Consider the following 14037-nt stretch of genomic DNA (forward strand, 5'->3'; position numbering starts at 1 on the left):
GTATGTCTCGTCTGCTCACTCTGTTCTACCCATTTTCAGATCCTGCTTTTCTTTTGACGTCCATTTCACTCTCCAAGATTCTTTCTCTCACTAATTGTAACTCTAGGTCAACATTAAACACACAAGCTTGGTTGAAGCCAGAGGTCCTAGACTATGCTTGTTCCCGTGTGTGGATTGTAACCCAGATGCTACTGCAGTAGAAGCCCCAGGGCTCTAAGTATCTAGGACCAGATAAGAGATTAAAAATCCTGGAAGGATAATAGCCTCCCCCCATCTTTGGGAAAGATCCCTGTCAATAATGAAGTCACTTTCGTGATACCAGAGTGCTGGCGCTCCAGCTAAGCTGCAAGCTCAGAACATTTGATTCCTCATACCTCCGCCTTGCTTTCCAGGACAAGAGGTTTATAGGTTTCCTCTTGATCTCTGAATAAGCAGTCTACTGTTTTATTTCTTCATTCACTTTGCATCTCATAGAAATCCAGTCACATCATTAGTAGTAAAGAAATGCCTACTCTTCTAAGAGGCAATAGCTGAAAATTTCCATGGGCATAATTAATATTATAAATACGCACATGATGATTCAGTGTCTGACACTTCAGTCTTTCTCATGATGGATGAGGCCAGAAATATGCAAGAAACAGCACTGGTTTATGCAGTAGTTAGTCTGTATGGGAATCAACCAGGGAGGAGCAGCAGGAAGTGGGCAAAGCCTTTTAGTCCTTCAGGGTTGAGTTTTCCGTTTTTCCTCCATATATTGAGATGAAACCTGAAAGAAGGCATAGATTGATCTATTTAACTTAATGTTTTCTTGTCAGCGATTCAGGGTTCCCTTTCTTCCCTTTTGGCTTACTCTTGAAGGAAAATGTAACAGTGAAAATTGCAAAGGTGGATTTCTCTCCTCTGTTGTGTTCTTCCTTGCTGGAGAGCGTGAATCATCCAGCTGTGTGTTTTAGCCAATGAAGGCAAACCACACGGTGACACCCATCTGCACGACCCAGCCCAGTTCACCTGCAGACCACATCCAAATAGCCCCCGGCGGTTTTAGTGTTTACTTCCATCAGTTATTCAAAATCAAGCTTTGTCCGACTGTAGAACTGTAGAGACTAGGTTTGCAGTTGTGGACTTCAACTGCAGCTTCAATTCTCTTTGAATTCTGAACACTCCAGGGGATTCACAAGAGAAAGTCCTCTCTCCATCAGGAGGCTGGGAGCCAGCAAGTATGACAGGCACTGTATGATTTCTTTTCATGCTTACATTTATACTTAGAAGTATATATTGTCATTCCCATTTTTTTATAAATTAAAAAGCATACACTCAAAGAAGCTTCAAAACTTTTCCAAGGTCAAATAAGTAGCAGAGCTAGCAGTCTAGGGAGGTTGTTTAACTCCAGAACCCACCAAATCAAAATGCACCGTACCGTAGACTAACTATATTAGACACACATTCTTCCTGTCGGTATAGAATAATTAGAAATTATTTTTCTCATGCAGTAGAGCTGGTACATCTGTTTGCACAGCCCATTAGAAATCAAAGTAGATTGTAGCAAGATCTAGTACAAAGAGGCCTAGATTTAAAGTCAAAAAGAACTGGATTCCACCCCTGATTTTACCATTTCCTGGCAGTCTGACACTGAGTAATTAATTCTCTTGATTTCTTTGAGCATCACTTTCACATCTATATGGAAGGGACAGGAACATCTTCCCTGCCTGCTGTCCACATGTGGAATGAGGATCCGATGAGATGGTATATTTTAAAGGGCACCCTGGAAAGTAGTAATTGATCATTACTGATCACAGTGAAAAAAATGAATATGTAACTACATGTCCTTTTTCTTCACCAAAAACTATAGTACAGGCCTTGTCTGGTTGCCAAAAACTAGGATCCCAAAGGCGAGAATAAAAAAAAGGTTGGGTGGTTTTTAATTGTATAAGGTAGTGAATTCCATACCAGAGCAGGGGCTTCGAAATCCATTAGAAGCCCTCAATGAACAATTGATTCAAGTCTTTGTAATTCTTCAGTCTTGAAATCTCATGCAGAATTAAAAAAAATTTTTTTGATAACCATTTTGAGGCTCTTACACACACATATAGACACACAAAAGCTAGTATTAATGACGGATAGAAAGCAAGAAACACAGGTAAAAAAAACTCAGCAAGAAATTTTAATCTATATGCTTTTACCTGTCTCTGACTTGATACTTATGTTATCATATGCCACAGAGGAGACCAAAGAAATACACTTTCAAGAAAATAACTTAATTGGGAGACTATAAATAGATCATCTTTACGTTGTTAATTTTTTAAGCTCTTTAACCTAATACCTTCCAGAATGTTCCTTAAATTCAATAAATGTTTTTGTCTTCTAGTAAATCTACATCTCTTTCAAGCACAGTACAGTATAGCATATGTTCGTTACTATAATTTTAACATTAACATTTTCCACCAGGTTTCTAGGAGCAATACTATTTATGTTTATTATTGTTTTAAGGGAATATACTTTATTAGAAACATACATTTAGAAACTTGAAGTGTGGTTTTTCCAACTAAAGTTTTACTTATATAATTTAGGCACACATTTCAAACTAAATTAAATTTGACGTCATTTGTTAACCAACAGCAAAGCCGAATTGAAGATCGTTTAGAAAGACTGGATGATGCTATTCATGTTCTCCGGAATCATGCAGTGGGCCCATCCACAGCTATGCCTGGTGGTCATGGGGACATGCACGGAATCATCGGACCTTCTCATAATGGAGCCATGGGTGGTCTGGGCTCAGGGTATGGAACCGGCCTTCTTTCAGCCAACAGACATTCGCTCATGGTAAGTGATGACATTTGTAGACCCTCTAGTTATCATATGGAATTAGAATTTCAGGTATAAACACTACTGCTGGTTTGTTTTTTTTAAAACAGCTTTGTTGAGATATAATTCACTTAACATACAATGCACCCAAAGTTCATCTATGTATATTAGAGCTTTATTCATTTTTATTGTCGTATAATATTTTTCCATTGTATGGATATACCACATTAAATTTATCTGTTCATCAGGCGATGGACATTTGGGTTGTTTCTACTCTGTGTCTATTACGAGTAATGCCCCTGTAAACATTTATGTACAAGTTTTTGTATAGACACACGTTTCCATTAAGGAGTAAATTGTTGGGTCATTGCTGGTGTTTGAAATTATCCATCTTGGTGACATTGACCAAAGGACACAACTTAACTTCATGTTACATTGCTAGTATTTCAAATATGAATGGATTGTATTTTTTTTTAAAGAAGCCAAAATAATGTCTCTCAATCCTGAATACAATGGATAGAAATACATGGTGTATTTTTTGGTGTATAAATACATGGTGTGGGACTGTGTAATTTAATGTATGGAGTAGCTTTACCATTACCTATTTATGAGTAAGTCTATATTTGAATAATAGTTGAGCAGATTTGTTCGTATTATAATTGAGATTTCAGTTTTGCCCATTACTTTTGAAAGGATTTTGGAGAGCATTTCTCTCTCTCTCTCTCTCTCTTTTTTCTTTGGATGATTGCAAAGATTCAGAGAATCTTCTTAACAAAATATTAAGTGATGACAATTAATGGGGTGACCACATGGGTGGAAATTTAACTTTATCGGTGATTCTGTGTAATTCTGCTCCTTACAAACTCCTGCCTGATCACAAAACACCTTGGTGTCCTATTTTGTCCTTGAGGCTCTTTCAAAGTTGTTTGAATGAAAGTCTGTTTTCCATCATCAGTGTAATATGTCTTGTTTAAAGGTGGGTCCAAAAGGAAATGCACAATAAGTGCAAATTATTATGAAGTTCTTTTAAGTTCTTGCTCAATAGTATTCTTCCGTCTTCCTTTCAATTTCTCTTAATAAAAGAGTAAGAGTACCATTCTGAACGATATAATATTGAAACCTGCAACCAATTTGAAACCAAAAATACAGGTTTATAAATAGAAGCAATGAACTCACTTCTAAAATGTGGAAAGATATTTTTGAATGCCAAAGTTAAATCTTTTTTTTTTCTTTTCTTTGACCTCTACCCTAAAAATTCATCACTGAGTGAAAATTATTTGTCTATGCGTGGCAGTTGCTAAGAGTTGACAAAAGGAAAGTCTAGATTTTAATTTAGCTTGGCCTCAGGTAATGTGTTAAATACACTTGGGATGCATATAATATGAGATTTTCGTTTGTACAGCTCTTTTTTTAAAACTACAATGTTTAAACAATACTGCTTTTAATTAAGAAATCTGGCTTTATTGAAAGCCAGATCTGTGACTTATAACCATTTCTGTATATCTGCTCTCAATCAAGAGAAAAATAGTTTAATTTCTGTAGCTGTGTTCCTTTTGCATATGTTAAACGGATGTAACATGCGCCCAGGGCATTGCTTCAGAGACGGTCTTTTTCATAAATATGTGAAGTTTGTTCTTAAATACCAGATGTAGGTTAAGTGGTTCTTTAAAATATTAAACTATACATAGATGCTTTTTGCAACGATTTGACCTTTGAATTGCCTCTTCTTTGAATCTGATTCAGAAGTGGAATGGGAAGAAAAGACCAGAATTATTTTTGGATAGGGGAAGTTGGACTGACCCTGGTGGAAGGGAAAGGGAGAAGATTGAATAGAACAGTAGAAAAAGAGAAATAATTAGCCAATATTACACAGAAACTTCTTTGAGTTGATTTTGGAAAAAACCATGCAGAAGCAATAAAGCCACCAGTTTTGCTGATGGGGAAAAGTTCCTGTTCTTTTCCCTGGAGACATTTGATACTCAATCAAGGACAACCACAGAGCCGACCAGATCATAGCGTAACTCCAAAGATGTGCCATGTCAACAACCTGCAGCCCTTTGATCCAAATGGGGTTTTACAGTCTTTTCTCCTTTCTTCTTGAAAACTGTCCGGCATGTCCCCAGAATCTGAATTCCTCAGCCTGAAACGCTAATGTGTGTGAGAGAGATTGGATTGGCATACCTTTCCTGTGCAAACGGGTATGAATTTTAACACAAAAACAGAAGAACAAAGGAAATAGTTTTTGAATTTAGTCAGTCTGAAGTTAGCCTTTGACCGTGTGATACATTCCACAGTAAAAAGGAAGTTTAAGGGGAAGAAAAAAAAAAAAAAAACCCCACCCTCCCTACCCCCCAACAACAACAACACCAAAAAAAAAAATTCAAGGAGGATACTGGTAATGTTTTCCACATTTGAGTTTTAATACATGAAACAGGCTATAAAACTGTGGCCAGCTGCAGTAAATAAAGTAGCCGTGGGAGGTATGCGCCGGAAACTTCGGCAGAGAGCAGTGGTCAGAGTTCCCAACTACACACCTTCGTTTGTCGTTCTGGGGTGGAAGCAGGTCCCAGTAACTTGAAACCCATCCCAGTCCCGGTTTTGTTTTGAGCAAATCTCCTTCCTAACTCCCCTTAATAATTCCTTCTGATTAAAGAACGGACAGCTTTGAATCCTGTTGACCTCCGTAACTCTTCTGGGTTCCTCTCTCCCCGCCTCCTGAAAATCAAAACAAAATGGCTTGATAACTTGGAAGATGATAGAAGCATTTCTTTCTGCAGCAGCTTGAAAATCGTGGTGGGGAGAACTGTGGTTCTGCCTCGGCTGTTATGTTATCTCATTTAATTGCTAACATATTGTACTTAGCTTTTGATTCATAAAAATGTTTTCCTTGGAGTTCGGAAGTCGGTCTTCAGTGATTTACTAAGTATTAGTATAATGAAAGGGATTTTTTTCACAGCGGCATGGCTCATAACACTGGAGTGAACGTTGTATACTTGCAAGCTTTCTAGATGATGCTATTTGGCTATGCTTCTTTCCTGCTCAAAAGCCTTCACTGGCTTTCCATTACAAGATAAGACCAATTCCTTAGCCCAACATTTAAGATCCATGACCATTTACCAAAAGCCTTATGTTTAGCTATTCCAATATGCAAAAAGTTTGCCAGCAAGAACAGTCTTTCTTCTGCATATTACCAGAATTGCCCTGTACATTCTCACAAGGTGCTTCTGTATCTATTAATATCTGGCTTGGCCCTATCTGTTCATCTCTATCCATCTCATTCCCACCCATTTTCAAAGTACTGATTCAGATTCTTCCAGGAAGCCTTCCCTTGCCACCCCCACCCACATTAGAGTCATTTTCTTCTTTACTGTCATAGCACTATGAATCATACCATTTCTAGATATTTATCTTACGCGGCTATACATAGCTCTGCACCTTTTAGAGGTATGATTTCTGCCTGACCAACTGCTGTAAATTCCTTGAGCCCCACATACTATATTTTGTTTCTGTCCCAGTAAATAAATTGTCAATCAAAAGGGAAGAAAAGAAACTTGACATCTTCTGAGTGCCTGATGAGTTGCCAGGCCCTTTGCTAGGGGACTCCCTGTACATCACCTTGGCTAGTCTTCACGAGGGCCCAGCAAGGATGGTAATAGTGACCATTTTAGGTGTTGGTAAAATGAGTCTTAGGAAATTTGAGCAGTTAGTCTTGAGTTATGCAGCTAGATTTAAACTCAGGTACCTGGACTCCAAAGTCAATGTTCTCCTTTACTACCCTGCATACTCTCTCAAGATTATCTATGAGTACACCTTTTGAGAACTAATTTTAGGTGTTGGGAGCTTGTGATTTTCAAGCCTTGATAAGTGATGCTTGGCAAAAGAAGTTTCCAGGTATTCCATGGCCACGTTCCCAGAGAAGCTCTTTTCCCACATGCAGAATAGAGAACTTTTTCTTCAGTGTGGTAGCATACTCAAATTAAAACCCACATTGTCTATGCACTTATTCTTAAATCAACATATTTGTGCTAAGTGGCCAAAAGGTGTGAGTGTTCCTCTTAGGATCCTTGAGGTATTACATTTTAAATTATTAATTTATTTTTCTTACCATAACCACCTACTTTTCTAATAGAATTAAAGCAGAAATCTCTGCATGTGGGAGAATAAGGAAATCTCCGGGCTTGTCACTAACCCCGTTAGAAACTGTTACCAAGTATAATCCCCTCTGTACCTCAGATACCTCCGTGGTTAATCCTGATATTAAAGTATCAGATTTCTTATAAATTATTGAAATAGCAATTTCCTGAATATAATTCTTTCTGTTACTCATTCAGTATTCAGATCCACAGATGAGACCTGAAAGGAAACCTTTCAAATGACCTAACCTCTTTTACCCGAATAAGTACAAAACCCACATCAAAAATGTCTTCATGTGACTCTGTTTGTGCTACTGGTTATTTGTCAGTAGAGTCAGCAATGATGGGATCATCGAGAAATGATCTTGGTGTAGTTTCAAGATCTTGTTTAAAGTCCATTCACTGATTTCAATAACATTTATCAATGGTTACCAAGTCCAGGCTCCATGCTAAGACATGGTCTCTGCTGTCAAGAGATTCACAGGCTTGGAGGGAACAATTTGCTGCCTATCAATCTACCAGGCCCCGTAAGAGGAGAGAAAGATCGTATGGTCACCTGGTAGAGGAGCAGTGATCTCCTACGAGAAAGTGCTCTAGTTGACTCAGGGATGGGGGAGCCTATCAGACTTGGCCCACACCTGTCCTTCTCAGTATTCTGTGAGACTCCCACAGGTGGGGGCATGGAACATACTTCAGAAACCACCAATAGAAGCCAATCTTAGCCCAGTTTTCCTCTTTTCAATAACGTTTTTAGTTTTACTTTGGATTAAATAGAATTTTTTCAAAGAACATTCATTAGGTGAAGAAGCATCTTTTTATTTAACTGAATGTATGAAAACTTTTACCTCTCAGGGCTGCATAGAACAAACAACTTAAATTAGTTTTGTTTGCGCAGAGTCCAGACCACTGAATGTTAGATTCTAAAAGCACCCCAGGAATCAGTCAGCCCATTGCCCTTGTTTTGCTGGTGAATGAAGACTAAGGCCTCACCCAGGAAGGGGATGTGACCCAGCCATGGGTTCTCACTACTTAATGGCCAGGTAGGATTAGAAACCAGAAAAACCAACAGCTAGACCAACACTCACTGCCACAGCAGACTTCCTCTTTAACCTAATACCATAGCCATTTCAAAACTGTGGATGGTATTCAAAACCATTCTGTTACTCTCACTTAACTAATGAAATCCCAGAAAATTCTTCCGTTGCCCCTGGGCTCCTTGCAAAAAGTTGCTATTTAGCTCTGCCAATAATATTTGGCAACAAGGGAGGGTAGTGGGCATTGATGTCAGGTGGCATTTACTGGTGTGTCGTCATGGGAGTAGCAGGAATCAGAAAATTGTTTCTGTGTGGACCTCTTCAAAAAAATACGATCAACAGAGGCGTTATCATCTTCAATCTTGCTCCTCTCAGGCTTTCCCAGATTTTGATGCCGTAAAATTCTGTGTATATTTGAGCGCATGGTTCATTTCTAAGCAGTTGTCACCGTAGACTCTCAGGGACCTTAGAGATCACCTCCACCCAAATTCCCCCATGATTCCCTGCCAAGCAGCCAGCAAGCCTCGACCAGCCTCCTTCCTCCATCCTCCCAGGGTGAGTAGCTCCAAATGCTCACGGAGCCCATTTCCATCAAACGTTTTAAAATCCTGCCTCTGTCCAACCCAAATTCGCTTCTCTCTGCAGTCCTTATTTTTCTGCCCGATGGAGTTGCCCCCAATCCAACACAGCAAACACTTGAGAAACCTTCAGTTATTTGAAGACAGCCTATTCGGTGGCTTCTTTTTTCAGCATCTTCAACTATTTAACTCAAAAAAAAAAAGTTTTGACTTCCTGTCATGAGCCCCATGACTTTCTAGTCCATTCTCCCTAGTTTAGCAAGGATGTTTCACCCCACGCCCAACGACTTCCAGTGTGTAGAATCTCACACTGAACACAGTGCTCAAGCAGTGATCAGCGTGGACTAGGGTGGGTCTGTCCCTTCCCCCATTCAATACATACGCCTTCACAAAGGCCACTAATAAAATCCTATTTGCTAATTTTAATGCCTTCATCATCCCACTGACATATATTAAACTTGTAATCAGCTGAAATCCATAAGCCACATGTCTCCCAACTCTCCTTGTACGCCTTTTATTACACCTGTACAAAACTTCATAATTTCCTGTTGCAGCCTCGGTCTGTCTCCAGTGCAAAAGCTTACTCAGCTTACTCACTCCCTTACTCTGCCAGCTCTGTCGTTGGCAGATGCGATGGGTGTCATTAATGCTCAAATCAAAGCCACTGATAATAATGTTGACCGGAGGAGCACATAGACCAGAAGGCCATCAGGCTTATGTGTTACAGACATTCTCTCTATACTGCTGTTGTCCTCTGCTCTTTGAGTTTAATCTCTCAACCAGCTCTAGACCCCGCAGTGTGCTCTCAGGCAGTGCGCCTTTCTCATGTCATCCTGGCATTGTCACAGGAGACCAGGCATGCAGCATGCCCGTGAATGAGAAAATGAAGTTTGTCCAGAAAGACTTGTTCTTGGTGGAAGCAAACAGAGTTGAGAGGCCACTGCCCCTGTTTCAGAGCACTTCAAAACTATCTTTTAAATAGCCTGTTGTGGAATTTCACCCAAGATCTTAGTCATCAACATCATTTTTCAATAGCTACTATATATATATATATATATTTAAAATTAGGATATTTGCCTATCTCCAGTGTTCTACCATCTCTCCTGATCTCCCCAACTATCAAATATTTCTGAAAGAAGATTAGCAACCTCAACTGAACATTTTAATCTATATCAATGTAATACTTTAAGAAAACTTTAAAAAAAGACAAACGGAAAAGGACTTGAAGAACTTCTCTTAACTATGGATTAGTTATAATAGCTTCAGAATCCTTCAGCTCACCATTTGATATTTCTGTATTAATTTAAATAAAAGTCCAAAGGTTTTGAATACAGCAGTAGCAGTGAGACCATTTAAGCTCTCTTCAGCAACCCTTGCGATAAGTGGTTAGGACACTTATCGTGCATGCCCAGGTCTCAAAGCAGTGGGTTCCAAATTAGGTGTTTCCCCTTCTTTCTTCCCCAATACATATTTTATTCAAATTCAGACCCTTTGACCTCGAAACAGTCAGTCTGCATTGGCTGTCTCCCCTAAACCTGCTCTCTGTGCTCCTGGGACAAACAAATCCTAGTTCTCTAGTGTGCAGTATCCTCGAGCCATGGACCTTAGATAAATAAAAAACAGAAACCTTGTTGTCTTCCCCACTTTTAAAATACAAAAAAAAAAAAAAAAGTCTTTAAAACAGGCCCTATATCCTCATCATATCCTTTCATTGTTTTCTTCTTAAATAGTGGAGGGAAAAGCAGGCAGACACTTTTAACAGCACAGTAATCATTTTTTTAGTTGAACTTCTGTTGAGTAGAAGGACACACTTGTAAACCCATCCATAATTTGGAATAGGCACAACTCTTGCATTTTAAAAAATCTTATATTACCTTTGTCTTCTCAAGAAGGTAGATTTTCAAGGAGAGGTGTATGTAGTGTATATGTTAGAAAATAACACATATGCTCATTCACTCATTCTGCATCTGCTGTTCTTCAGATGCCATTGGGGATGCATAGATGTGTACGAGAGTCTCTGATCATACAGGGCTTTTATCCTGGTAGGGGGATAATTCAAGTATGTGTCTAACTGTCATGCAAGGTAGAATTTTTAAGTGACCTAAGAAGGAATTCCAACAGCTACGAAAAACTTCCTGGAGATGTCACTGAGCTCATACTAGAGTCTACGTAGAAATTCAACAATTAGAGATAGGATAGAAAAGCCATAGCAAAACCATAGAATAAACACGATTTAAAAACAAAACCAGAAAATAATGGCTCTTACGTGCCCAGATGGAAGTAAGAAAACTGCCCGATGATACCAGGCTCTGTCGCTGCCAGCCCAGGCCACGTTAGGTGACAAGGCCCTCCGTGCACGGCACAGCAGCTCCAACAGTTGGCTCGAATATTTCACAGGAGAGTCCACAGGAAGAGAGAGCTTTCATGTATATTTTTTACATCCAAATTAAGTTAACTCATGGAATTTTCCACCCTTAGGAATTAAAGTAGCAACTCATGAAGTAATTCAGTTATGTCATTCATACCAAAACAGAAAATACTGGAGCAACTTGGCACCGTTTGAAAGCCAAGATTAGGCCTTGGCCATTTTATATTTTTTTCAAATTCTGTGGCCGTTGTGTTATTTTAACTTTTATTGCGGCTGTAAATTTTTCACATCAAAAGTATCTTAATTGCTTAGAAAACAGAAGGAAATGGGTTCATAACAAGAAGAGGGTTCGGGCAAAGCAGGCTTAGGAATGAAAACTGAAAAGAAGCCGTAGCACTGACCGCATTTTCTGTGACATCGAGGGCTCTACCTAACTGGTTGAAATTCACAGTTGTGCATAATTATAGCTTCGTCTATATCCGTAAATCATATTAGAACTATAAAGTTGAGTTTAACCAAAAGATCTGTCTGATATTAGTTAAATGGCATCTTTGGGGAAGCATTGTCCTGATACAATAGGCACATTCATTTTAAAGCAGTTAATTGGACACGTTGTCAAAAACCACGGTATTGAGTTTCCACATTTTAATTTTGCGTTTGCCTCTCCCCAGCTTCTGCTCACGGCCGGGTCTCGTTTGGAGCTGAAAGTGTGTGAAAGTTATTGAAGAATGGTAGTCTCTGGGTAATGTTTCTGTAAGCTGCCCAAAATTTCCCCCCTGTAGTCTAGATGGGAAACAGCTGGTTTTTGTTTAAAAAGCTGTTTTGCGAAATGTCTGAATCTTGAGATATGGAACTAAAGTCACCATTAAAGCAGGTGCTCGAGAACAAGTGAGGAAGACTCTGGGGCCCGGCTGGCTCTGTAACCTTCTGCAGGGCACTTCCTATTAGAAGAAAAAGAGTTGAAGTTTGCTCCTTTATTCAGGACACAGACACATATAAATAAGTGCATTAGCAATGCTATTAGAAAGTGAGTATCTTTGAACGTCGTCAGCCCTTGAGTGAATAATGAGCTTGCTATGAAAGAAATGAAAATGATCATTTCCCTCACACGGCTGCAAATACAAGGGTCCGAGGCTGGAGTCTCCTTTGGAGATTATAAGTGCTTGAATTTCTTCTTTAAACACAGAAATGGTAAATGAAGTACTGTTTCAAACAGGCAGTACCATAGCTGTGTCTTCTGAGTTTTTGGATGCAGTCTAAGGGCAAGGGAGGAAAGAAAGCTGACTTGGCAAGACCCATACCGAAGCAGTTTTGAAAAAAAAGCGAGCCAGAAACATGTGGAATCACTAAAGTCCAGTGCACGTCAGGTATCCACCAGCCTGAAGATGAAAGGAAATAAGCCTCCTCCCTTGGGAACTGGAGGTTATTAGCAGCTGTTTATCCAGTCGGGAATAGAGATTAACATTGTAATTTTTTTTTTAAGAACTAGAAGAAAATTTGTTTGGGAAGTTGGCTCTTCATATCAAGTCCCTGTACATTGCCAAAAAAAACTTCCTTTCTCAGAACTCATGTACTAGCGTTGAACAATGTTATGATTCTCTGAGAAACTCTGGATGATCAAAAAGTCTTTCTCCATTGAATAGAAGAGAAAAGGACAGAGAAAGGGACGGGTGTTTGCCATTGACACAGCCCCTTGAACTCTTCACAGTGTGAATGTAGCTGTGCAGTCTATTACCTGTTTTCCAGCCTAACCCTGACTGGGGCATTCCACCCCCACCCCTCACACACACCCCCACAACTCAATCTTTGTCACTCTCGGGCATACGCAGTGACTTTTGCATGTGTCCACTGCTTGTAAAATGACTTTTCATGAGATATTGGGGAAGCTGCTTAGTACTTTGTGGTGCTTTATTCTGAAAAAAAAAAAAAAAAAAAAAAAAGTTGGATATTGGTATTTTTTTTCCTGATTTAATGCTACTCTTAATGTCATTTTCTTTTATTAAATCCTTTCTTTTGCTTTTGATCTTATTTATAGCAGAGCCACTGGTCATATGGAAACTATTATTGTATAACTGGGAGATGAAAGACTTTGTTGCAATTAAATAAGAGTGAATCATTTGGGCCAATAATACACACATACGGTGAGGTACCATTTGTGTCCAAAATGCCCTGTGTTGTTCACTTTGTAGCAAAACCATTGAGGTTTATGAAGGGCTTTACAAAAATCTGCTTTTTCTCAGAAATATGTAGTCTGACAGTATGAAAACACATGTTAACACACAGACCTTATCTGCTTGCTTCTTCATACATACACATATGCGCACACACACGATATTTAAATAATGCCACTTACTGATGTAAAATTGGAAATTTTCATTTAACTTGGGATATTATTTAGTGTTAAATGTCAGTTTTTAAGACATATATTTAGAAAATCTGTATCAAAATACTACCCATCATTCACAACCTATCTAAAATGCCACCTTCTTGAAGTAGTTTCTGGTTGCCCAAATAAATATCATCCTTTAAAACCTACCGTGACCTTGTACTCTTTTATGACATTCATCTTATCTTGTCTTATATAGTAATTATATTACCCTGCCATTATAATATAAATGGCTGTAAAGTAATAGACTTACCTATCTTTTATTATTTTCCCTGCAAATGCCTAAATAGTGCCTTACATATAGTAGACATTTAAAAGTCATTTGTTGAATTAAATGGAATGTTTATTATTTGATAGAAACATGTGAAATGTATATTTGACAACATCAAAGGTCTTAGATTTCAGACATAGTCTCACAGATCCATGCCATTTGTGTCATCATTTACTATTTAGGAAGCATCTAATTGCACGTTGTAATATGACACTCCTATGCAGTGACCCACACCCAGCCTCCTGCCCTTGAAACACCTACAACAAAAGACAAGTATAGCCTTTACGAACGGTGGCAAAACAAATGCATTGGAGTTTATTCCATCTGCTATTAAATGATGCCCTTGAATGTGTGTTAAGAGTGGTGTCTGTAATGAAGAGTCAGGGAAAGCCGTATTGAAGCCCAGGGAGGTGCTAGGAAAGTGAGGAGCTCTGGAGATGCACACGGTCATGAAGGGTCAGAGTG

At 38.9% G+C, this 14037-nt stretch overlaps 1 protein-coding gene across 1 annotated transcript in view; it reads left to right on the forward strand.

Moving 5' to 3' along the window:
* TCF4 (transcription factor 4) overlaps nt 1–14037 on the forward strand; it is a 338084-nt gene that overhangs the window by 309867 nt on the left and 14180 nt on the right. Inside the window, exon 14 of the mRNA XM_069467971.1 lies at nt 2617–2820. Within this exon, the coding sequence (XP_069324072.1) occupies nt 2617–2820 (204 nt within the window). The remainder of the gene's footprint in view (nt 1–2616; nt 2821–14037) is intronic.

This window comes from Eulemur rufifrons, chromosome 5 (genome assembly GCF_041146395.1).
Source record: "Eulemur rufifrons isolate Redbay chromosome 5, OSU_ERuf_1, whole genome shotgun sequence".
In the NCBI taxonomy this organism is placed as follows: Eukaryota; Metazoa; Chordata; class Mammalia; order Primates; family Lemuridae; genus Eulemur; species Eulemur rufifrons.